At 40.4% G+C, this 24,832-nt stretch overlaps 2 protein-coding genes and 1 long non-coding RNA gene across 3 annotated transcripts in view; 1 reads left to right on the top strand and 2 right to left on the bottom strand.

The window, feature by feature from the left end:
* PDHX (pyruvate dehydrogenase complex component X) overlaps nucleotides 1-2,724 on the bottom strand; it is a 62,823-nt gene extending 60,099 nt beyond the window's left edge. Inside the window, exon 1 of the mRNA XM_045808505.2 lies at nucleotides 2,513-2,724. Coding sequence (XP_045664461.2) covers nucleotides 2,513-2,672 — 160 coding nt within the window. The 5' untranslated portion in view covers nucleotides 2,673-2,724. The remainder of the gene's footprint in view (nucleotides 1-2,512) is intronic.
* A 177-nt stretch (nucleotides 2,725-2,901) lies between these two features.
* Nucleotides 2,902-23,736, top strand: APIP (APAF1 interacting protein). Its single transcript, XM_045808506.2, has 7 exons — nucleotides 2,902-3,109; nucleotides 12,938-13,038; nucleotides 17,171-17,219; nucleotides 18,515-18,632; nucleotides 19,896-20,031; nucleotides 22,623-22,790; nucleotides 23,415-23,736. The coding sequence occupies exons 1-7, from the start codon at nucleotides 3,053-3,055 to the stop codon at nucleotides 23,512-23,514; spliced, it is 729 nt and encodes a 242-aa protein (XP_045664462.1). The 5' UTR covers nucleotides 2,902-3,052; the 3' UTR covers nucleotides 23,515-23,736.
* Nucleotides 13,435-24,451, bottom strand: LOC148107856 (uncharacterized). Its single transcript, XR_015721420.1, has 3 exons — nucleotides 24,290-24,451; nucleotides 21,371-21,436; nucleotides 13,435-21,123 (listed from the first exon to the last, which is right to left on the bottom strand). It is a non-coding gene; the product is annotated as an uncharacterized LOC148107856 (long non-coding RNA).
* Between the last annotated feature and the right edge of the window lie 381 nt (nucleotides 24,452-24,832).

Raw genomic sequence — 24,832 nt, 5'->3', positions numbered from 1 at the left:
TATGCAGGTTTTTAAAAACTAAATGTACTGGGAAATTTTGGGGAGATTTGCAACAATTTGAAAAAACTCACAGATAAACCATGTAGCCTAGAAATACCAAAACATTTAAGAAAAAGTTAAGTATATAAGAATATGGTATATGATCCATATAACACACGAAATATGTGTTCGTTGACTATGTTATCAGTAAGGCTTCTGGTCAACAGTGGGCTATTCAGACTTAAGTTCTGGGGCAGTCAAAAATTATACGTGGATTTTCAATAGCGTGGGGGGGGTCAACACCTCTAATCCCCATGTTGTCAACTGTATATCAATTATCAATTAGAAACTTACAGATGGGAGGACATTAACATACACACTCTCTATTAAATGGTTACACTTTAACTCTCTTAAATGGTCTGGCTACCCTTTATACACAGTCTAGAATTGTAACTGTTATGATTATCAGGACTATTGCTGAAATACTATTTCACAATGTAGCTATTACTAAAAAATGTCTCACTGCAATAAAAAAAAAAAAGCAGAGATGTTCACACAGTATATACACATGGTGAACAAAGCTTCAGCGCGCTGGCACTGTTCTGCTGATGGCTAAGGCCAAACCACCACAGACACTGAGGTTGACTGTGGTTAAGGAAATAGGCTTTGGTGTGAGAGAGAGCTGGGCTAGAATTGTTCTATCCCCAGAGCACAGCATTAGGTGCTGTGAGGACCAAATGAGTTAAGTCATGTAAGGTGCTGAGAAGGGTGTACGGTACACAGTAAGCGATCAGTGCTACTTGTTATACTCAAACCCACTCCCCCAACTTTTTTCTTGCTGGAAGAGACCAAATTTTGTTCAATTGTATGCCTTTCTTTTGATCATGTCCTCTGAGCCCTCTGAGTCCACTGCCCAGTGTCTTAGTCCCTTAAGACTGCTGTAACAAAATACCTGGGACTGGTGGCCTATAAGTAACCTTTATTTCTCACAGTCCTGGAGGCTGGGAAGGGCAAGATCATGATGCTGGCAGATGGGGTGTGATGGCTGATGAGGGTCCACTTCCTAATGCATAGACGGTGCTAAGCATGGGGCATAGGTCATTACTCATAAAAATACTGTCAACAAACACCATTTAAGGAAACCAGAATTCCGAGGGTGATTTCCATGGACAGATTTTAAAATCCTGGATGGATGTATAAATGTGGAAATTATTCAGTAAGTGTACTTAATTCATACAGTCTACCGATTACCAAATAGTTGCTTCGTTTTATGAAACTACAGTTTCTACCAAGCTCAGTGAAAAATGAGCCAACCCCATGTAATTCATGCTTTGTAAAAGAAATAGTTTGAGGACTGCCATGTGCATTCACCATGGCAAAACACTGAGCTTTTACTGGTTCATGATTTTCTAAGGTAGTGAAGCCCATCAAACACCAACACAAAACATCAAAACTCACCAAAGGTTGTTTGTAAAATGAAGATGGCTGAGCTCCACCCCACATGGGAGTATCTGGGAGCTACAGGAAAGTTCAATATCTAACAAAATGGGAAAAGGGAAACAAGGAATTCTATACACAGTTAAAGAACTACTGCTCCAAAAGGTATTTTATGAAATATTAAGCTGAAGAAACTGAAATAAATTGTTCTCGTTACCAAATCTTAAAATCTCAGTGCACTCATCTTACCGTGTGATTCTCTGTAACTTTTTTTTCTGAGCCTCATGTAGCTCAGAATATTTCAACAATACCCACTTCACCTAATTTTTTATATTAAAATTCATATTGTGGAGTGCCAGAATGATTGGCAGGTAATATATCACACACACAAAGTGTTAGCCTTATCCCCCCACCCTCATGTAAAGAAAACTAATGCCCGGCATACTATATATATTGCATCCTGTTAAATACTAAAAGAATTGTGTTAACAGTGTTAATGTCATTACTTAATGCCAATTACCTATAATAACTTCTTGGTATGATTCCCCTCCTAAATCGCCACTTTTTTAAGCACATATTTTGCTTAAAATATCCTTCTGGACCTATGTTTGTGATGCCATAGGCATTTACAAATCAAGTCTTTTGAGAGTCGTCGCGCGGGGCAACCCGAGAGGCCTGGAAGAAAAGATCTCCCCGTAAAGACGCCCAGAGAATGCATAAGAACTGCTACCAGTGGCTTTTGAATTTCAGCAACCTTGGGCAGCTTGACAGCTCTAGCGGGACCTGAGATGCGACAGGGAAATGGCCTAAAGGAAAAGCGTTTAGGACCTGTCACAAATAACCCAAATTCCGACACAAGGTCACAGAGAAGCCATAATAACCAGGGGCCCAGGAACGGAGTCAAGTTCTCCCATCTCCCAAGAAAACCCTTCGCGTTAGGCACTAGGCCAAGTCAGAGGACCCCTCCCCCAAAACGGGCCTCAGGAACAGGGAGCCCCGGGCGCCTCCGCACCCAGATGGGCCCTGAATCAAAAAGCCCCTGACCCAGGCCCATTACTCAGCTACATAGAGAAGCTAGGCGACCCCGAGCACTCACCCCGCAGCCGCTGCGTGCTGTGAAGCCATCTCCAACTAGCTCCGCGGCCGACAGACCATCCGGAAGCGCCCTTCACCAGCCCCAGTCTTCGGCACCCGCCGAAGCCCAAGAGATAGCGCAGCACCCGAGGGTCACAACCAACCCTCCAGGAGGCCGCCATCTTCCCGGCCTTGTCACGGGCTGCCCGCAGCACAGCCTGATCGCCCAGTCATCAAGACCCTCCCGGGCCCCGCCTCCTGTCATGTTGGCCACGCCTCCGGATTCCAGCGGTGCATGTGAGTCTCCGAGGCGAGAGGCCCTCCTTAATCCCGCCTCCAACCTTGCACGCCCACCTCCCGGCCAGGCGGCTGCGCCTCCAGATCCCCAGTCCGCGAGGCCCTCCGAGACCCGCCTTCCGCCTTGTCCGCCCCGCCCCCGGGCTGCCCTCAGCGCCGCCCGATTGCAGTTGTGGCCTCACCGTAGACGGGTCTTAGCCCAGGCTGAGTGCCGGTCCCGAAGCGGCGCCAAAACAGGAGGCCGTGCGTTCCCCTCGTCCGGGCCATGTCGGGCTGTCACGCTCCGGAGGGAGACTGCGGCTCGCGGCGCAGCGGCGCGCAGGTAGGGGCGGGGCCGCGGCTGCCTGGTTCGCGGGGAGGTGAGGCGCTGGTGGCACGCGGCGGCGGGGCGCGGACCCGCGGGGCCTGGGACCGTGCGGACGCGACCCCCGACAGCCCTGTCGCGGTCCCTGCTCCCGGGGCTGGGCGCCAGACACTTTAACGGGAGAATAACGGAGGAGAGCGCCGGGCATCTTGAGTGCGTTTTGAAGCAATTTTGGGGGCGTACAGGCCAAACAAGGCAACGGAAAGCACTGGAGTGGAAATGAAGCTAAGACTGTTTGCTCTCGAGTTTATTTTCTGCGCCCTTGGCGACGAGCCCGACGTTTGGCAGGCAGTAGGCGCTCTGGAAACGGTGGCCAAATCAGGGTTAGTGCTCCAGTAGGCAGCGCTTTCCCTCTCTGCCTGCCTCAGTTTAGAGTGATTATGCGATGATCATAGAAGCTTTCTTCCTTGAGCAGAAGTCAAAGGAAAATCCACCCTCGGGCTGCATCTGCTTTTCTTCACTGGGTATACTCACCAACAGTTTTATGGAACACCTACGTGCTCAGGGATACAACAGTGATTAAGACAAATGGCCTGGGGTCTGGAGGAACACTAGACGAATGAACAATTACAATACAGTGTGAGAAGCCCTGCTTAAAAGGCAGGGAAAGCCCCCCCCCCCCGCCAAAATTAGCCCCTTTATTGCCCCTGTTATTCTTTCTTAGGACTGAAGGTCCCAATTAAAAAGTAATAACACGTGGGAGATTTTATTGCGCAATACTTGTCAATCTCGTGTGAATAGCTAACTCCCCAGATAAGCAAAGACGGCTGTGAGGATGGAATCCTGGTCAGGAAAAATTGGATGGGAAGGGGGAAGACGTTGGATACACGACAGATAGCTAGGCAGGTGTGTGTGGAAAGTGAGGAAAGCAAACAGTGGAATCGTTGCTAATAGCCCATGTGTTAATGCCCCCAGTAAATAACTCCTGGTGAAATATAACCTAAATGAGCATCAAAGAGAGCCTTTATCAAGGGATCTGAAAATAAACGAGAATTCTCAAACCAAATACAGCCGACAGACAGTTGGGTGAGCAGGCATGTTTAGTTCACTCATTGTTGATAAAAAATTTGAGCCAACCTTTCAAAATGGAGAACACTTCAGACTTCTCTTAAAACTTTAGAACATCTGATGTCATTGGGCTCATATTCCTTCATGGGGTCTAGAGCGAGCTGACCAGTGAGTACTTGTCAGGTTACCACAGCTCCACGACTCACAACAGATTTGTATATGCACTTAAATAAACCACTTCCTGTAAGCTTGGTTCAGTCCATGGGCCACCAGTTTGTAACCTGTTGATACAGGACTTTTCTTAATGTAGATGTGATCTTAATTCAATCAGTGTTTATTTAGCAAAGCAGTGTGGTAGGTATAGCAATATATCAAAAGCACATTCCCTACCCTTCAGAGAGCTATACTTAGCTAGGAAATAAACCAAGACTGCTTCTATTTTTAAATTATACTTTACCTATCACAGTGTCCTATAGGTGTTCACCCTGAATAATAACTATTTGTTCTTTGATATTACGATAACACAAGGTCTTCCAGTACCCTTCCCTCCGTTTTCCTTGACCTCATCAGATCTCCACCCTCCCCTCCACTCTAGCAACCCATTCCCATGGCCATATCCTTCCCTGCCCAACAACTGCTCCTTCACCCCGCACTTTTTTGGTGAAGGATTTTTCTTTTTTACTCATACAGGTCTCTCTGCGTGGCCTCTATCATAAGATCCTCCATCCTGTATTACAAATAATTGCCTTTACTGAAATGCCTCCCACTCAGAACCCCCAAGGGATGGAGGGGTGTCACTCAACTATATACATTTGTGTCTCTACAAATATTATTATGTCCTACTGCAACTTGCTCCTGAGCACCTCATGGCAGCCCCTGAGGAGCTTCCCTTCACATTACCTTAAGTGACTGTCCCAAAACCTCACCATCACACCTCATCCTCTCTTCCAAGCCTGTTTTGAAGATGACTTCCTCCAAAATCACAGAGAAAATGAAGCTATTAGGTGTGAACTTCTTAACTTCAATTTCTTCCTATTCCCACTTACGTTATAATGAATGTAAAGGTTAAGAACAAGACATCTAGAATCTGACGGGCTGTGCAAATCTTGGTTCTGCCAGTTGCCATCCAAGTGGTCTTGGACACATTGATCTTTCTTAGCATAATACAGTTGTTATAAGAATTAAGTTGTGCATACAAAGTCTTTAGTATGTGGTATAAAATAAGTATTCACTAAATGGTAACTATTTTGTTATTAATTGTATTATTACATATTTTCCTGCATCTTTCTTCTTCCTCCTGTCTGAAGTAAATACCTCCCTGGTCTAATTCCAGCTGCTCTGTCTTGACAAAGATTGACCTATTAAGTTAGGCTTTTGCTTTCCTATGTCATTAATCTCTCCCCCTTCCCTAATTTTATCTTGTAGCATGTAAAGAAAATTCTGTATTAACCAGTTTCTGTTTCCCTATACAGCCTTTCACAGCAACACTATTGAAAGAGTCCTTAGAATTCTCTGCCTCCAAGTTTTACTCACTTCCTCACCCACTGAGATCTGACTTCTACATCTGGTCTAATGGAAACAACTCTTACTTAAGGTCACGGTTGACCTAATTTACAAATACAGTTGGCCTGGCAAAACCCCAACCCAAGATGAATCCTACTAACTACGGTCTTTGTGCTTGCACTGAGCTGCATTCCTAGAGAAAACTGCACAACTACACTGACTGGCCTCTCTTCATCTTCAACATTTCAGCCTCAGATTGGCACTTAACGCTGCCCAACAGCCATCCTGGGTTTCCCCAGTACTTTACTGTCCCACTCCCCGAGATGACGAGTTTATACCTTTTATTATCTTTTCAAGCCTCCCATACCCTATTCTCACATTGTTACTCAGCAGATGACTTTGTTTATACTTAAGAAAACAGAAGACATTGGATAAGAAGTTACCTTCCTACCACAAAACCTACCGATCTGCCTAAACATGAACCCATCTTCTTGGTTCTCAAGATGGAAGAATCCCAATCCCTCCACTTGTGCTCAGGATCTTCCTCCCCTCTCACATCCAGAAGTTGTTTCTCTCCCTCTTCCTGTCTCTCCTACCATGAATCCATTCCCTCTCAGCAAGACCGTTCTCATCAGCATGACTTCCAAACCGCTGCGTGATGTGGCCCCTGCAAACTCATCTGCACTTTCCTTGTCAGTATCTGCTCTGGCCACCTGGCCTTTGTTCTATTCTTTAAACACGTCAAGCACTGTCTCACTCCAGGGCCTTTACATCTACTGCGTTCCTGGCCTGGAGTGCTTGCTGTTCCCCAACACAAAGCCTTGCATGTGAGGGGTGCCTGGGTGGCTCAGTCGGTTAAGCATCTGCCTTCTGCTCAGGTCATGATCTCTGAGTCCTGGGATTGAGCCCCGCTCAGTGGGGAGTTTGCTTCTCCTTCTCCCTCCATCCCTCCCACTGCTTCTGTTTGCGCTCTCTCACTCTCTCTCTCAAATAAATAGAATCTTAAAAAAAAAAAAAAAAAAGCATTGTGTGTGCAAACACACTCATCATACACTGGTTTTTTCACACGCTGTAAGCTTTAGATCATCACATGCTCAGAGAGGCTATCCTTAACCACCTTAATCTAGTTAATCTCTGCTATGTTTCTTTAAGTTCCTAGTTTATTTCCTTCTTCCTACTTATTATAATTTATTCTTCTCTTTGCTTTTTCAGGACTACCCTCCAGAATGTAAATTTCTTTAGGGCAGGGACTTTGTCCCTGAATTGCCAGGAAATGCTTGGCATACTCCCACTGTGCTTCGTTAAGACTTAGCTCAGCCATCCCCTCCTCTGTGAAGCTTTTCCCAACCCCTGCGCTCTCCCACCACTAGACCCCCCACCTCCTATCAGTGGCTTCCTTGGACTGTCTTATGTTATGTATTGCTTTGTCCTTTCGTGACTTCTTTACTAGATTGTGAGCTTCTCAAGAGTAAGGATTTTATCTTACTCATTTTCATTTCTTCAGGGCTTGCAGTAAAAGTTTGCTGAATGAATGAATGAGAAGGCTCTATAATACCAAAGGAGAGGTACATAGAGCCAATGCCGTGGCACAGGATTAGAGGAGGGAGTGATCACTCCCTGCTGGGATCACAAGAGAAGGAATCCCCGGTGAAGTGAGTAGGGAGTGTAGTATAAAGGCCAACAAGCAAGAGTCTGACAGAGTTGGGATAATTGAAAATCCAACATGGGCCATAACCGTACAAAGAAAAAAGATGCGCTTGGTTAGCAAGAAAATATGTCTTAGTTAACTAGTGCTCCATAACAAATACCCCAAAACTTGGGCTTAAAACACAAGCACTTACTGAGGATTAGGAATCCAAGAGCATTTGGCTCAAGGTTCTGGTTCGGGGTTTCTCGTAAGGTGGCAAACAGTCTGCTGGAACTACTGTCCTCTCAAGGCCTGACTGCAGCTGGAGGGTCCACTTCCAAGCTTGTTCACGTTGTTGTTGGCAGGCCTCCAGTCCTCACTGATTTTTGTCCATACACCTCTTCACCACGTGGCCTTCTGCGTAGGCCGAGTACCCTTACCACGGCAACTGGCTCGCTCCCTCAGACCAAGTGAGCCAAGAGACAGCAAGCAAGACAGAGGCTGCAGTGCTTAATAAGCTAATGTCAGAAGTGACCTACTATCACTTCTGCTGTACTGCCGCAGTCAGTTGGTCCCGCGGCCCCACCCCGTCCACTGCGAGAAGGACTGCACACCAGGGTGTGACTGCCAGGAGGCAAGGACCATTGAGAGCCATCCCGGAGGCTGACTTCCACAACCAGGTTGAACGGAACCGAGAGATTTATATGAACATAAGCTGAAGTAGAAAATATTTGCAAAGGTAAATTGGGGCAAGAAAGCAGAAGGACTTAAGTAACAGAGCAAGGATGTGGCATTTGAGCATTCTGTGACTGGAGGAATGGGGTCCAGTGATCCAAGTAGTATATTCTTTTCAGCACTAACAGAAGAGTGGAGGGTAAGCTAGAGAGGAAGGAGAGGAAGGAGAAGTTGTAGACAAGGAGACCAAATAGGAAAAATAACCCTATTCCTCCCCAAATATGAGTCCCTGAAAGAGCTTTTACTCAATTGTTGCAAAATAGAAAAATCCGGATAATGAAAAAGTGAATTTCACAGAATGAATGCATTCACTTTAAAGGACTACCTTTTATTCTGAAATGATCCTACTTTATTTATGCTGAAAAGGCACCTTCTTTTTTGAAGAAGGTGATAATAGATGGTTAAATGTAATAAATGTTATAGCTTGGCAACCTTATGACGGTCTCTAAAATTTAAACAGCAACAACAACAAACTGCTGGGCTATCTAGGGAAGTCTGGGGATCACAGATTCAGGTTAATAGCGTAAAGCAGCCGATATCCAGAAAGGGTCACTGACTTGCCTTGGGGGCACTCAGCTAGTGGAGGGTCAAAGCTGAAGCCGGGCTTCAGGTCTTCTCATTTCTTCTGGTCAGTGCTTAGCTGATGTGAAGAAGAGTTTGTAAGCGTGGTGAAGGCAGAAAGAAGAAATAGGGCTGTGAATGGAGGTGAAGTTGCAAAGAAAACCAGTATGCACAGAGAGGAGAATGAGACAGAGAGAAGCAAAGCCCAGAGATGGAGAAGATGCTGACAACGTGACTGTGCCTGCATCCAGTTCCTGCCTCGGGCCAGTGTCAAGAATTTTGAAAGACTGAAATGACCAAAAAAAGAGCACTAGGTATCTCAGGGCGCTCTTAGGGCTATTGTGCAGCTCTGTAAACTGTAGAATGCCGCCCACAGTGCAGATGCTCATTGATCAGGGGCGCCTGGGTGGCACAGTCGTTAAGCGTCTGCCTTCGGCTCAGGGCGTGATCCGGGCATTATGGGATCGAGCCCCACATCAGGCTCCTCCTCTATGAGCCTGCTTCTTCCTCTCCCACTCCCCCTGCTTGTGTTCCCTCTCTCGCTGGCTCTGTCTCTGTCAAATAAAGAAATAAAATCTTAAAAAAAAAAAAAAAAGATGCTCATTGATCATAGAAATGCGAGCTGTATTCTGGACATTCAATTTGTTGCTGCTTGGAGGATATTGTCCAGTTTTTCCTTGTTGGTAAATCCAGGATTCCTGATTACTTTATAGGGATGTGTGTTTTGCATGCTTTTTGGACACACTTGTATCATCTTTCTGGTGCTGTCATTAGTTGTTGGGTTAAATAATGTCTTTGACACATTTATTTTTTACTTGTGTGAGAGTCCCGCAGGAAAACCTCTGTCCGAGAAGTAAGTGTCTCTCTGATGCTTAAATTGAAAGAAAAGGTGGGGGAGGGGATTAGAGTCATTGTTGGCTGTGAGCAGATATGTCAGTGACAGTAGAGCTGATTTCCTGAAAACAACTGGATTGAAAAATAGGAAAAATAAAGTATCGATTCAACTATTTTTTAGGCTTTAATGTTTTTAATATACACAAAATACTGTTAAATGTTCCTCCCTAACAGTATTGGACCTCTACTGTAAGAAATTGATTGTAATCCATCTTTAGGTATGTCTTTCAACATTCTTACCCTAACTGAAAACCAGACTTAACAGAAACAGTCAAGTCATATTATTAACATTCAGGGGAGAAGTAAATGTTAACCTTTTTCCTTCTTGTCTGTTCTTATTGAAATATACGTTCTGATATTGACTTCCTTACCATTCTGAACAATCTAGATGACTGCATTTTACCCAATATATTTGTTAGTTCCCACTGCTCAGTGATTATTTTCCTTGAAATTGTAATTTTGTGGGTATGAACAGTTGAATGAAACTCTATTAACAACAGCTGCGTTATCATTGTTATTCCTGTAGCACGAAGCAGGCTAATTGCTATAATAACTCAGTACTGGAAAAGACAAAAGGAAAAGGGGAGAGACCCGTAATAACAGACCATTTTCTATCATGTTTGCAGCTTGCTATGCAAATTGATGGTTTTAAGGATTGGAAGACTGCAGGAGTCTTCTCATTAGCTGTACTTTAATATATAATTAAAATATCATTTATATCACTAAAAAAGGAAATAGCAAATTACACAGGGCATGGATAATCCTGGCTAGATTTTGTAAGGACAGATATAAGAAAGCCACACAGTGTTATTATTTTTAATTCAAGAATTTTTAGCACATAAGAATGGGAAGGAAGGTAAAACTTCCAGTTATAAAGTAAGTCACAGGGATGGAAAGTACAACATAGGGAATATAGTCAATAATATTGTAATAACATTATATGGTAACAATGGCAACTATATTGTGGTGAGCATTGAATAATACATAGAATTGTCAAATACAGTCTATTGTACACCTAAACTAATATAACACTGAAAAAAAATGGAAGGGAAACTAACATTGACTATGTCACATACTGTCCTGGATGCTTCATCTTCATTATTTTCTCTTTTTAAAAAAAATCTTATTTATCTCATTTTAACCCTCATAATGTTTCATTTTATGGATTAGTAAACTGAAACCCGAAGTCGTATAAGCACTTAATGGTGTAATGTAGGTTTGACTTTCTGTCCATTAACTCCTAAGCCTGTGTTGACTCAGAACTTTAAAAAATTTTAACATTCGCATGTTCTTAATTTCCTATTTTGAAGTCTACTCCATCAAATTGTCATTTATAATAAAATACAAATATATGTAAAATATTAACAGTGAATTTTGCGAAACACCATAATTTCCAAAAGCCAATTAAATAGCTGAAAATTTGGTCTGTTCAATGATCATCCTCTTTGGACTGAAAGGTGTTTTTCCCCTTTACTCAGTGCCAAGATTTAGCTAAGCAAGCTTCCTTGCTGTGCTTTTGTGCCCAGAGTGTCCATGTTTTGTTCACCCTTACCTGGAGGGTATAGCCCCTTGTCTGGTCTCAAGCAGATGGAGGGATCTTCTATCAGGTACCCCATTTTGAGCACATCCTAGGTCTTATCTCGTGTTTCTAGCGGCTTGCATAGCTATCAAAATTGAAGCTTAAGCTCATCAGAGTTCTGCAAATACCTTCAGGGAAATTATGACTTCAGAGCTTCCCTCCCAGGTAGACTCACCATGGTTTCTTTCATGGCTACTTTGAAACCTTACTTTCTTGCCAGCTCAGCGATTTAATTTGAAATGTTTTAAAAAAAACGTATTTAGCATTTTTAGTTGTTTTCAAGTTAAGAGTTGTATTTCATGGGGCGCCTGGGTGGCGCAGTCGCTAAGCGTCTGCCTCTGGCTCAGGGCGTGATCCCGGCGTTCTGGGATCGAGCCCCACGTCAGGCTCTTCCGCTGGGAGCCTGCTTCTTCCTCTCCTACTCCCCCTGCTTGTGTTCCCTCTCTCGCTGGCTGTCTCTCTCTGTCGAATGAATAAATAAAATCTTAAAAAAAATAAAATAAAAGAGTTGTATTTCATACTGCCAAAAATAGAATTCATTATTATTCCTTTATTATTGTTTTTGTTAATTAAAATTAATTTTAATTTTTAATAATGGGGGAAACAATTTCTTTTTCCTAAAGAAGTAATCATTAGACTTAATAAAAATAAGCTCTTATTTTAACTAGACTTATTGTGCTGATCGTTTCACAATTATCACAAATATCTACTCTTTATGTTATCCACTAATATAATGCCAAATGTCAATTCAATAAAATAAATTCAACTTCAATAAAAATACATAAAGCTCGACATTTATCCCAACATGCATACATTCGTTCACACACACTTTCATCGAAATGGGCCTAGAAAGTATTCATTGTGATTGCTTCTGAGTGAGTCCTTTCCATGTTATTTTCTGGACTTTATATTCCATAGCGAGTAGATACTGCTTTTGTAATAAGAGAAAACAATGTAATCACTGGAAAAAAGATTTTAGAATAAAAATAAAATTGAGCCAACACAGAATATGAACACATGGCTGTCGTATGTATATCATGACTTAATTGAATAAGGTGTTTTGTGTGAAGAAATTCGCTGAAGAGACGGAAGCATGTTCCTTTCAGCACTAGGTTCTGTTTTATTTCAGCCATTGTAGTAGACACTTACATGTACCGGGCATTTCCCCGCCTTGTTCTTGCAGCCTATCCCATAGTGTTAGACTAAATGCCCCTATTCGGAATAATTCCAGGTTGCCAAATAACATATAGATCCACCTTCTAAAGAGTAAAAACAAAGTATGTTTTGTAATAGTTTTCTCCCTCACGGTATCTTCTCTATAGTATATTTTCTTAAACTTCCTTACATCGGCATTTTTCTTAAAAGATTTTATTTATCTATTTGAGGGAGAGAGCAGGAGTGGGGGGTGGGCGGAGGGGCAGAGGGAGAGAGAGAAAGAGAGAGAGAGAGAGAGAGGAGCAGACTCCCTGCTGAGCAGGGGCGGGGGAGGCCCACCGATGTGGGACTCAATCAATCCAAAGACCCTGGGATCGTGACCTGAGTCAAAGGCAGACGCTTAACCAATTGAGCCACCCGGTGCCGCCTTACATCAGCTTCTTAACAGAGATGTCAGCTAGAAAAGTCACTTGAGGGGCGCCTAGGTAACGCAGTTGTTAAAGCGTCTGCCTTCGGCTCAGGGCGTGATCCTGGCGTTCCGGGATCGAGTCCCACATCAGGCTCCTCCGCTATGAGCCTGCTTCTTCCTCTCCCACTCCCCCTGCTGTGTTCCCTCTCTCGCTGGCTGTCTCTCTGTCACATAAGTAAATAAAATCTTTAAAAAAAAAAAAAAGACACTTGATAATATAATGTCAATTGGAAAAATCATTGTCTTCTTTTTAAGGACAAGGAACATCCAAGATACCTGATCCCAGAGCTTTGCAAACAGTTTTACCATTTGGGTTGGGTCACTGGGACTGGAGGAGGAATTAGCTTGAAACATGGGTAAGTTTGGGGCTGGTTTCACTTCTGGGAATTGTCCATATAGATAGCCCATGAAGAGCCTAAGATGTGTTATGTCCAAAGGACACCTGGTGCCCAGTTTTATGTGATACTGAAAATATTTAGTTTCTAAATAGAGAAATGAATATTTGCATAACTGAATAATAAGTGTGCAGAAGTTATAGATACAAAAAATACCTAAGGATTTAAGAACCACAATTTCTAATCAGAATAATTTGGTCCTCAGTCTTTGGAGTACCAAAGTTAAATAACATACTGGCAAGTATGTTTATATGGCTGGAATTAGAAAAGGTCCCCTCTAGGTGGACAGGATTTATTTGAAAGGTTCAGATACATATTTTAAAAGTCACTTAAATACAGATGACGAGCCATCAAAAATACTAAAAAATACATTTTATTAAGTCAAAAGACAGGCAATATGCCTTTCTAAATGCATCACGTGTCATCATTCATGGACAGCACCTGCTGGTCTTTGTTGCTCAGAGGACAAAACAAAGAGGCAGTGGCTGAAACAGAAGGAATGAATATTATTTAATTGTTCATGAGATTCATTCAGCATCTTTCCTCTAAGAAGATGAAGTAGTACAGAACCTACTAAATGAAAATACGGGTTGTGGAATCTCATTTTTCCAGTGTTTCTGGAAGAGGATGAATTTTTTTTCTCCTGAAATGTTTTAGGAATAGTATTGTCTGGAGTCTGAATGTTAAACTCAGTAATATGTTTTATTTCTTTATCCTAATTCACTTTCTTTAACAAAATTGAGTTACTGTAACACTCATATAATATAGGAGGCTGCATTTCCTAGAAAGGAATGGAACATAAAATGTAATCAGAACATCTAGAACAAAAGGGGTTTTTCAGCATACCACAAGATGATGCCAGTGAAATTTCACCTGCTTCAATTACCAAGTAACTCACAGAATATTAATTGAACTGTAGGCAACACTGGTAGGGGCTTAACTGTGTAGGGATGAGCTCTGTTTGGGTCATGTTCCTCGTGGGACATCGTACATTCTCTGTGCCTCCTCTCGCACCATCACCCTGTGCACCTGTGTCAGTTCAGCACTTTGCAGGTTTTCAGGTGATTTTGCCAAAACTTCCAAGTTGGCCTGTTCAGAGCAAAGCCCTAATTTTTGTTTTTGTTTATCCACTTAGTGAGTTCCCAGTAATTTGGTTTCTCAGCTGTATTTATGATAGATCATACTCTAAACATTGCCTTTAGTTAACTGCTTTTTATTCACATATGCAGAAAGTTTATGTATGGACAAAATAGAGCTTTCTACCCGACTGAGTTACAATAACGTTTTTCTAAGTGGCTCTTTTAAAAAACGGCCACATTTTTTATCATAAAGACATAAAAGACTGTGTTCTTTCTAGAAGAATTTTGTTAACCCATGCACTGAAATTGTGGGTGGTCACTCTAAAACACTCACTGGCACCTTTTAAAATTAAATGGTTTTTACAGCACTACAGTCAATATATTGGGACATTGCATCATAAGCATAAAATGCTTTGCCCTTAGATTCTTAATGGGTGAGGAGCTCCTCCTGGAGGTCATGGGTGGAAACAACCACAATTTTATGGCATTGTTTGAAATCTTACTGAATTTGTGCTTTACAAAGTAAGATGGGTAATCTGTAATAAAACATCCATTTTTCCCCCAATATTTAAATGACTTCATAAACCCCCATCATTAACTTTATCCACTGTTATTTTCATGTTGTTAGTGAAACTTTGCTTTTCTTTGTCTGAAGCTTAAAGCAAATAAATGTGGAATGAAGGATAAACCCAATAGATTGTGTTTGGAAATATAAAATTATTTACTGATTCCAAGGGTTGGCCGATACCATTCTAGATTATGCTACTTGTGTGTAGTCCCAAAAGATGTATATAAAAGACAGCTTAAGATTCGTATGAGCGTTAAATCAGAAGGAGGAAATGGAAGACCAAGAAAATGACAGTAATCATAAGCAATTCCAGGGTGCGCAGCAGCCACTGTGTTTAGGCTTGGTCACGGTCATTCACATTTAGCATTTCCTGTTTCCATGGTATGACACTGTCATGTGTCAGAGACACTAATCCTGTGGCATGCTATTAGAATTAAAATTAAGCAGCCCATACTGTAGACAAGATAACTGAGGTGTTTAGTAAGATTTAAATTTTTTAAAATAACTGGACAGTAAATAAAAATGGAAGCAACTGAACACAGATATATTATGAACTCTTGAGTTTTGTCCCCCCCCTTACCAAATTGTGAAAGAGCAGGGAGTATGGAGAAATAAATCCCAAACTTAATGCCTTCAAATTCAAAATGCTTTTTGTTTGCAGCTTACAGCACCAAGTAAAGACTTCACTTTTAGTCTTTGGCATGTTTCCCTCCTAAAATAGAGGCCCTAGCATCTTCTGATTTTTATCCAGATAGTTTCTTCTTTGTAGGTGTAAATATATTTTTTCCATAACCTATTTAGCTAATCTTTTAATTACCCAAAGTTGATCGGTCTAAACTGATAACTGTTTTCAGAAAGGCAGCAATAAAAACAGAGTTAGGTGACCACATCATTTGAATAAACAGAATACCCTGGATTTTTCCACTTTGTAGACAGATTTTATTTACCAACAGGCTTTTTTTTTTTTTTCACTTTATTTGGGTCTGTTCCCAGGATTGCATAAATTTCTCCCCACACAAGATGACTTACCCTACAAGTCCACTGACTTCCTACCACACATGATTCTCGACTGCTTCCATGTTACCAGGGACAAAAGATTTGGATGCCTGGTATTTGCAAAGTGCCCTTTTTAACAGTATAATCCCTACCAATTCCACTGATTCCAGAGGAATGCCACTTTGTGTTTTCTTATGCAACAAAGCCGTAAAGCGAGCTACAGTCGTGAAAACAAATGATTGAATATAGCTTGCTGTGCTTTGGATTTCTCTCCCGTTTTCAAGCATTTATTCTGTAGACCTTAGTTTACAAGTGGACCCTTCAAGGAATTTTCATTTTTGTCAGTTACAAGTCTATAGGTTTATTAACAGCCCCAACTGGATTGATAGCTTGATTCAATATAGGGCATCATCCTTATCTTCACTAGGAAACAGTTAATATTTAGTGTCCCTCTGTCTGTGGCTCGGTGGCAGGCATGCAGGTGCTGGGATCTCCTTCATTTGCGTGCATGTGGCAGCTCTTTAATACCCTCTGGCAGCAAATGAAACTGATAAAGGAGCCAGAGGCCAGAGAGAATTTAGAGAAGATTTTCAAATTAATTTCTTTTTTTTTTTTAATAATGATTTTTATTATATTATGTTAGTCACCATACAGTACATCCCCGGTTTTCGATGTAAGGCTCGATGATTCATTAGTTGTGTATAACACCCAGTGCACCATGCACTAATTTCTAAATCAAATTTGGAATTTCTGATAAGTGTTATATTCTCCCCTAGCATAACATTCTGTAACAGAAAGATCTCCAGATGTAAGCATGCCTTTTCCATTTTTAACTTTCCACTGTTGTTTTAGCTTTATTACCAAGTATGTTCATAAGAAAGATGTGCTTTTCAAATAGGAAGCGTATATTCCACCCAAAAAGTAGCTGTGTTAATGCTGTTAATTTAATAAACTGTCCAGCAGGGGTCCCCGAACTTCATGTTTTATAAGAGCATTTCAAGCAATAAAATGAAACTTGATCCCTTGTAAGACAGAGATCTACTCCTCATGAGCATATTTTCTTCTGATTGGATTTTATAATAACTATTCCATGTATAATAAGATAAATTGCTTACTCGTGCTTATAGATGCTAAAGACTTGTGTTTTCAGAGTTGTATTTCCCCTAACCAGATAATTCTGATTACCATTGATTTTTGCACTCTAAAAAGAAATAAAGAAATATATAGGAAAACTATCAACATTTTACTGTGTCACCGGCATTAGAAAGACATTACGATAATTTGGTATTCTTTCTATACAGCATAAACCATTAATCAAATCAAACAGCTTTCTGTGTGATTTGATTTGTAAAGAATATTGATGATTGAACTGCAAGAATACACTTGTCTTTGGTCCAAAGCAGAACAGTAGAGTTTAATAAATGCCAATTTCTATATTTTGTGTTACCAGCAATGAAATCTACATTGCCCCTTCAGGAGTGCAGAAGGAACGGATTCAGGTATGTTAAAGGGATCCTTTTTAACACTAAATGCCTTCTCTTCTCTACTTGACTATTGTTTTGTGAAATGGAATTAATTTTAAAAGAAGTTTTGAGGGGGTATTATTGTTATAATTTAAATAATCAATAAACATTTGTTAAGTAACTATTAACCATTTTGTTAAGGTGATTAAGTAATCTCCATGCAACTAATATGTTTTGAATTCTCCTTCGACCTCTAGAGGGCACAAGCGAATAGCACAGTCTTTACAAAGTGATTATAACTTTGCAGCATTCTGGCATCTTCTTTATCAGGCTAGTAGGGTAATCGCGTTGATAGTCTACAATGGACCAAACTGGCTCGCATTTAACCATAGCAAAGCTATTCCAATCTAAAGTTACAAAACTTTATTTCAAATTGTTGAGAAGTCTCATTCCATATTAATGCTTAGAAGACTCAAAATCTAGTTAAAACAAACATATAACACTTAACTTCTAGCTAAAGCATAATGCTTCATTAATAAAACATTTAGATTGTAGTTTGGAATAAACCCTGGCGAGTGAAAGTCACAAGTCGGAAATATGCATGCACTACTAGGAAAAATCTGCACATCTGCTTACCTGCTTGAGCTTTAAAATAATATACGTTATTGAGGTGAACATAGTTCCGAGTACCAGTGAGGTTTCTCAAGAGATTAGAAATTCTACTATTTTTCCTCATATCATGAAATATGAAAAACTGTAGCACCCATCAAGAAATGATTTCTTTGTATAGCTTCTCTGAAATATAGTTGTGAAATTGCAGGGAAAATCTAAGAAGATACGTTAATGAAGTAACAGAAATATCATTACATACATATGAAATTTTCCATATCAATTGTTTCTTCAAATTCTGAAGGAAGAATTTTAACTCTCAAGAATATTTTTATCAGTAGAAACATTTTTTTAAATATTTTATTTATTTATTTGTTTGACAGAGAGACAGCCAGTGAGAGAGGGAACACAAGCAGGGGGGAGTGGGAGAGGAAGAAGCAGGCTCCCAGCAGAGCAGGGAGCCCGATGCAGGGCTCGATCCCAGGACTCTGGGATCCCCCCCCTTAGCCAAAGGCAGACGCTTAAAGACTGAGCCACCCAGGCGCCCCAGTAGAAACATTCTTTCTCAAAATAGCTTAAACATTTTCAAAGAGAAGCTATATATGGATATGTAAATTGAATTAAATATGCGTGCATAGATATATTAGCACACACAAGAGAGGGAACACTTGTAACTGACACTATATAAGCCTTTTTTTCCTTTTCCCCACCTCTGAAAACAGCCTGAAGACATGTTTGTTTGTGACATCAATGAACAGGACATAAGTGGACCTCCGCCATGTAAGAATCTTAAAAAAAGCCAGTGTACTCCTCTTTTCATGAATGCTTACACAATGAGAGGTGAGCAGAAAATGGATTGAATATAAAGAATATTTGCTACAGAGTAGATTCCCTAAATAATTGTAATTATTGTTATAGTTAACATTTCTAGAATACCTAGTATGTGTAAGAACTTTATGTTTGGGCGCCTGGGTGGCTCAGTTGGTTAAGTGTCTGCCTTCAACTCAGGTCATGATCCCAGGGATCGAGCCCCCACGTTGGGCTCCTTGCTCAGCGCGTGCTCTCTCTCTCTCTCAAGTGAATAAAAATTCTTTTTAAAAAATGTACTGTACAATAAAAGTAGGAGTCTTATTTTAATTCCCAGAATTTGTAGTAGAAAATCAGTCTGGAAAGGTTGAACTAGAGGACAGGGTGAAAATAGAAAATTATAACTGGCTCAACCATAGCAATAAAGTCATTAGAACCATGCTTTAATGCAGCCACTGAATGAAATCAGGATTGAGTCTGTGCTCATGCTATGTTCTATTGCTGGACTTTGTCAGCTGCTCCTGAGAGGGTAAAACCTCAGGAACAGAGTCTAACAGCATGAAGCCCCTTTCCCAGCAAAAAGCTAAATAAACTTCCAATTCTAAAAATAGCCATTACTGAATTTTATAGCATACAAATCCTGTTTAGGTAAATCCATTACAATTATACCTTAAAATCCTTACTGCCCCTTATGCTACCAAGACATGGCCTGCACTATGAAGCCTAACTCGATGATTATGGGTCACACTGACCCTGAGGTCAAATCCAAGTGCTTCCGCTGCTATCTGTGACCATAGACAAGGTATTTCACATCTCCAAGCGCCCACTTCCTTGACCATCAAGTCGGGGAGATAGAATTTACGTCTCCGGTGGTCGTGATGACTCAAGAAGCAGGAGGTAACATAAAGGGGACTTGTCCAGTGCCTGGCACAGAGGAACCCCTAGTTAAATGGTACCATTTTGGCTATGATCTCCATGATCATTACAGCTGTACTTCAGACCATCCAAAATTATTTTTTGAACGCGTGTAAAGTATTGTGCATTGTCCTGATGAGGATAAAACTTAAATGCCTTTTGCTTTCTAGCTCCTCTATTACTATTTCTCTCTTCCTCCCTCCTTACCCTCCTGTCTACTGCTAACTTATGATTCCATGCCAAGAAAAACAAGTACAAGTTAAAAATCATATACAAATAAATGTATGTGTTATATATATATATATATATTTTTTTTTTTTTTTTCTTTAAAAGGTAACATTTCGTTTTCACTGGCATGTGACTTTTTTCTTCCTCCTCCAGGAGCAGGTGCAGTGATTCATACCCACTCAAAAGCTGCTGTCATGGCCACCCTTCTCTTTCCAGGACGAGAGTTTAAAATTACCCATCAAGAGATGATCAAAGGAATAAGGAAATGTACTTCGGGAGGGTATTATAGGTATTTTTTTCTATTTTTGCTTAAGTAATTTGAAAATTATTTTTCTGTCTCTTGATAAAGAGGCTACTGATCTTTTTATGCCTTTAATGAGATGTTATGGGATCTATGTTACATAATAGCCCACTTACTATTATACTATCATACAGATCTCTTCTCAGTGACACAAATCAGATGCCTCCCCTCCTCCTCCCCTACCCCAACCTTGGTAAATTATTAGCAACATGAATAATGAAACATTTGTCATAGTAAAGTGAAAAATCCTTGGCTGAGCTTTCTATAGAGATGGAAAGATTATGTTCTGTATAGAATCACCCAGAGAGCAAGATCCCCTCACCTTCACTTGGTCTCCAGGAATCTTCAGCCCTTACTGAAGTTTCTACTTCATCTTGATTTAATTTAGTCTTTCTAGAACATTTTCATATTTATAAAAGTTGTACAATTATTTCAGTTAAGTAGATCTCTGTGTTTTTATAATTTTTCAGTATGGAAAGTGGCATAGATGGTATAGAACCTTCTAGATAAAATCAAATAAATCCACCAGCCCACCAAAATGTAGTGATTATTTGCCAATCTAGAATACGGGGACGGGAAGAAACGTGTTCTCAGTGCTCGGGTACAAGCTAAGCATTTCATTTGAATGTATTGGCATTCTTATTTCTGAGCTTATTAATTTGCTAAAGGCCCTGATTCTGCCTTATCTTGCTTAGAGAAAACGGGTGCCAGTTTTTCTAAAGTGCTCTGACAGCAATATCTTATTGTTACTCCACGTCATAGAATGTCCAAGTTTACACTAGTGGGCAGAGAACTTACGATGATTTGATTTTAGTTAATATTTATTGTATGCCTACAGCATTCCTTAGCACCGTGGAATACCTACTGACCAAAGTTAAATGTTTAAATTATGAAAGTGCACATTCTAAAGAAAGTCTAGCCCCACATTGCCCTTTCCATTCTGGGTCTCGAAGGAGAGGCATTGTGTGTGCTATTAATTTCCTCGGCATTTGATTGCTTTGGTGAAGAAATAAAATAGGTCGGAAGGAGGGGCGAAAGGGTGGTTGGAGGAAAGCACAGAGTTCCACAGCCTTTGGAATCCTGTGGGGAAAAGAATGTCATGAATGAAAAGATGCCGTCTCTTATGCACCATAACATACACATTTCATATATTATTTTAAATGTTTTAGAACTTAAAGAACACAAAATTTTTTGCAATGCCCTTTGCAATTCTATTTGAGCCTGGCTGGGAAATCAGTAACAGGGCCATTATCACCATTCAGGGGACAGAGAAATGTCTTTTTTTTTTTAAGTCCATCTTGAAAAACAAAAACTTTCAAATGTATACCTAATTCTCCTCAGGGAAGGTTCCCATATGTGAGTGTAATTGTCCTCTCTTCTGGCAGCAACACGCCTGTGGTAGAGTGAAAAGAACACTGTTTAATGATCAGAGGACCATCCTGTCTCATTTGACTCAGAAGGATTAGTGTTCTGTCTGTAAAGTGGGTGGTTTGGATTGAGTTTCAGGTCTTATTTTGCTATGATATCATTTTACCCCAAAAAAGATGTCTAACTATTTGGTATAGGCTCGAGGAAGATATATGTTTGTGATTCTCTTGGCCAATATTAGGAAAGATCTGAGATTAGCAGTTCAGTCCTTCCATATTTAAGAGTATTTTTTAAGTACCTCTATTTTACTTAAATGAAATAATAAACATCTCCATACATGACAGCTACTTATCCTATGCCTGTCCTAAAGTTGCAACTTTTGATAAACGTATACCTAGAACTTTTTTATTGTTGTTAAGTTTGGCCATTACAGAGGTAGTGAAAAAGCAGATATTACATTAACAAGGCAAGAGAAATTCACGTAAAAGGGAAAATATGTCCGAGTTCGACTGGATATAAAGAACCTCCGAGATAGACTTAATTTTACCAGTAACTAAGTTACTCGCTTAAATAGTATTACACGAACAGAAAGGAAACGCACAGGCCGATTTTATCACATGTATTTCCTGAAAACAAAATGGAAGCAAAAGAAGTTCTAATCCCACAGACTTGAGAGTGTTCTGAAAATATTATCACACCGTTAAAGAGTTATTTCCAGAAGGTTCTTGCTATCCTGGTACACAAACCACACCTGTATTTGCCTGAGACACTTTGGGGTCTTGCAGAGATAAAAGAAAAGGATTTTGTATCTTTGGAAAACTAATACTTAATAAGTAGTTAAATTGTTAATCCTTTCTATGCTTCTGGTTATCCGATCTATCATTTCCCATCTCCTGTTGAAAATGTTATGATTGTCTCTGCTTCAAGGAAATACTTGTATGATCTTGATCATTTCTTTGTTAGGTTTTGGTATCCTGTACAAATGTCTGCCACTTATACTTAGAATAATACCTGCCAAATTCCCAAGGCGTCTTTTGATACAGCTGTTTATGCAAGATATACGGAATAACATGCAACATCTTGTCCAAAATTTGGAGTGCTTTCAGATACAAAGAGAATGTTTAACTGGTTATGTGAAAAAAAATTACAAACTTTACATATGAATACCTTTTTGTTTTAATGGGGAAAAAATGGCTTGTTTTGTCCGATAGGTATGATGATATGTTAGTGGTACCCATTATTGAGAACACACCCGAGGAGAAAGACCTCAAAGAACGAATGGCTCGTGCGATAAATGAATACCCAGACTCCTGTGCGGTCCTAGTCAGGCGTCATGGCGTGTATGTCTGGGGAGAAACCTGGGAGAAGGCTAAAACCATGTAAGTATCAATCACAGGACATTTGGGACAAGTCACCACACTCTAAATGTGAAAGGGAATAGAGTATGTTTTATGATTGGAAAGAAAGTGTGAGTTTGTGTGTGTGTGTGTGTGTGTGTGTGTTATTGGTCGAATTGATTTAAATTTAAGTAGCTTACTATTTCTAGATATTTCATTTGTATTATGTATTCATTTGTTAAGAAGTATTTATTGGACAAGCTCTTATTTGGCAAGGCACTATGCACTTGACAAAGAAGGAAACACAGATCTCATTCTCCAAGTTTAAGGCTAGATGGAAGAATAAAGCTAACCCAAGTTATATAATGATTTGCTACACTGATTTCAAAAAGTGACACATGGTAAAAAACTTAAATTTATGTAAGTAGTACATTTTAAACTCCCTTTATTTCCTGAGAAGCATGTAATATGATTGCATGATTCAATAGGATTCCTTTCTATGTTTTAATAATGCTGGGGGCAAAATGAGAAAAATTTGGCCTGGAATTGAGAAAAAAAAACTGCACGAGGATTGGGGTTGGCTTGATGGAGAGGAGAAATGTGATTGGTAGGATTGGGGAACTCTGTTTCACTAAGACCTTCAGATCTTTGCTTTTTCTTTTATAGGTGTGAGTGTTACGACTATTTGTTTGATATTGCTGTGTCAATGAAGAAAGTCGGGCTGGATCCTACGCAGCTTCCAGTTGGAGAAAATGGAATCATATAAGCCAAGTGAAAGTTTAATGATATGCACAAAGTTTATCTTAATTATGACTCAAATGAAACTCGGCTATTCTTTTTAATGAAGTGAACATTTCCGTGATACTGTTAATTTGTCACTGAGTACTGACAATGACCACCCTGAATCTCTTCTGACACTGGACGATATTTGCTTATATTCTTGTAATTTTAAATGACAATGCAATGGAATAAAATACTTCATAATGAATGTTTTTTTTCCCATTTACTTCTAAATCCTTAACAGCAAAATATTCTTCTTTAAATTAATTCCTTTTTTACGTACACTCCCAGAGAATTCCTCTTATTCTTTAAAGTTACTGATAATGTAGACTTCATGAGAAAATTTCCATTCGTTATGAAATGAGCATTTTCTTACTTTAGTATTGGCATCGTAACATTTATGTGAAAAGTTAAAGCCAAATGTATCTCTCAATATTGATGTCAAAGCAATTTATAGATTTCCCCTACATGCTGTAGTGCTTCCCTGTGATAAAACGCAAGGCACTCATTTTATATCGGAATCGACTGTGAAGTTCCCATTAACTCCCACTCTCCTGGCCAAAGCCTGACCAAACCAGTGACATAATCAGAAAGTGCTTTCTTTAGGGTAGCCAAAAGCAACATTACCTTATCATAAAGGTTTCCCTTGGTGAAAACTTTTTTCAGTTGGGGGAGAAAAATCCCTAACGCACCGTCTCCACAGTCTGAATCTCATACACCCCCTCTCAGTTTCCCGTCCTCTACCCTTTGAGTTCACTTACCCCAGTTCTTTCAGTCCAGCCCCTGGATCATACCCTTTGTCATTATCCAGGACCCCATTCCTGTCCTTGCTGCCTCCCTTACGAAGCCTAGATGGCAGCCCCCTATGTGCACCACTTCACGGCAAACATCCTAACCCCCTTGTACCGCGCTCCCTCCGTCACACTCACCCGGACAGCTCTCAGTCCTCGTGAAGCCGCTCACTTGGCACTTGCACCCACGCAGCAAGGCCTGATGGGGAAAAATTACACAACTCTGTTGACTGATTTCACTTCAGATTTAGGACCACAAATCTCAGGTGGGCACTCGATCCTGCCAAACAAACTTCCTAAAATTCCTTAGTAAACTCATTTTCCCAACCTCATGACTGTTTCTCCTCACCCTTGTCTTTCAACAGGTCAACATTCTCCCCGCCACCAGAGGACAACCTCTCATACTTGAGGAGGTAAAATCAATTCATTCCAAAGAGAACTAAGTAACCTTTCCAGCTCATGTTTCCATCAGCCTTCCTGCTTACAGCCTTCTTTGCCACTTTCCTGGTACAG

The sequence above is a fragment of the Ursus americanus genome, chromosome 24 (genome assembly GCF_024610735.1).
Source record: "Ursus americanus isolate L20-20 chromosome 24, mUrsAme1.1.p, whole genome shotgun sequence".
Classification (NCBI taxonomy): domain Eukaryota; kingdom Metazoa; phylum Chordata; class Mammalia; order Carnivora; family Ursidae; genus Ursus; species Ursus americanus.
The sequence above is the reverse complement of the archived record's forward strand: the minus strand, read 5'-3'. Positions and strand labels throughout refer to the sequence as shown.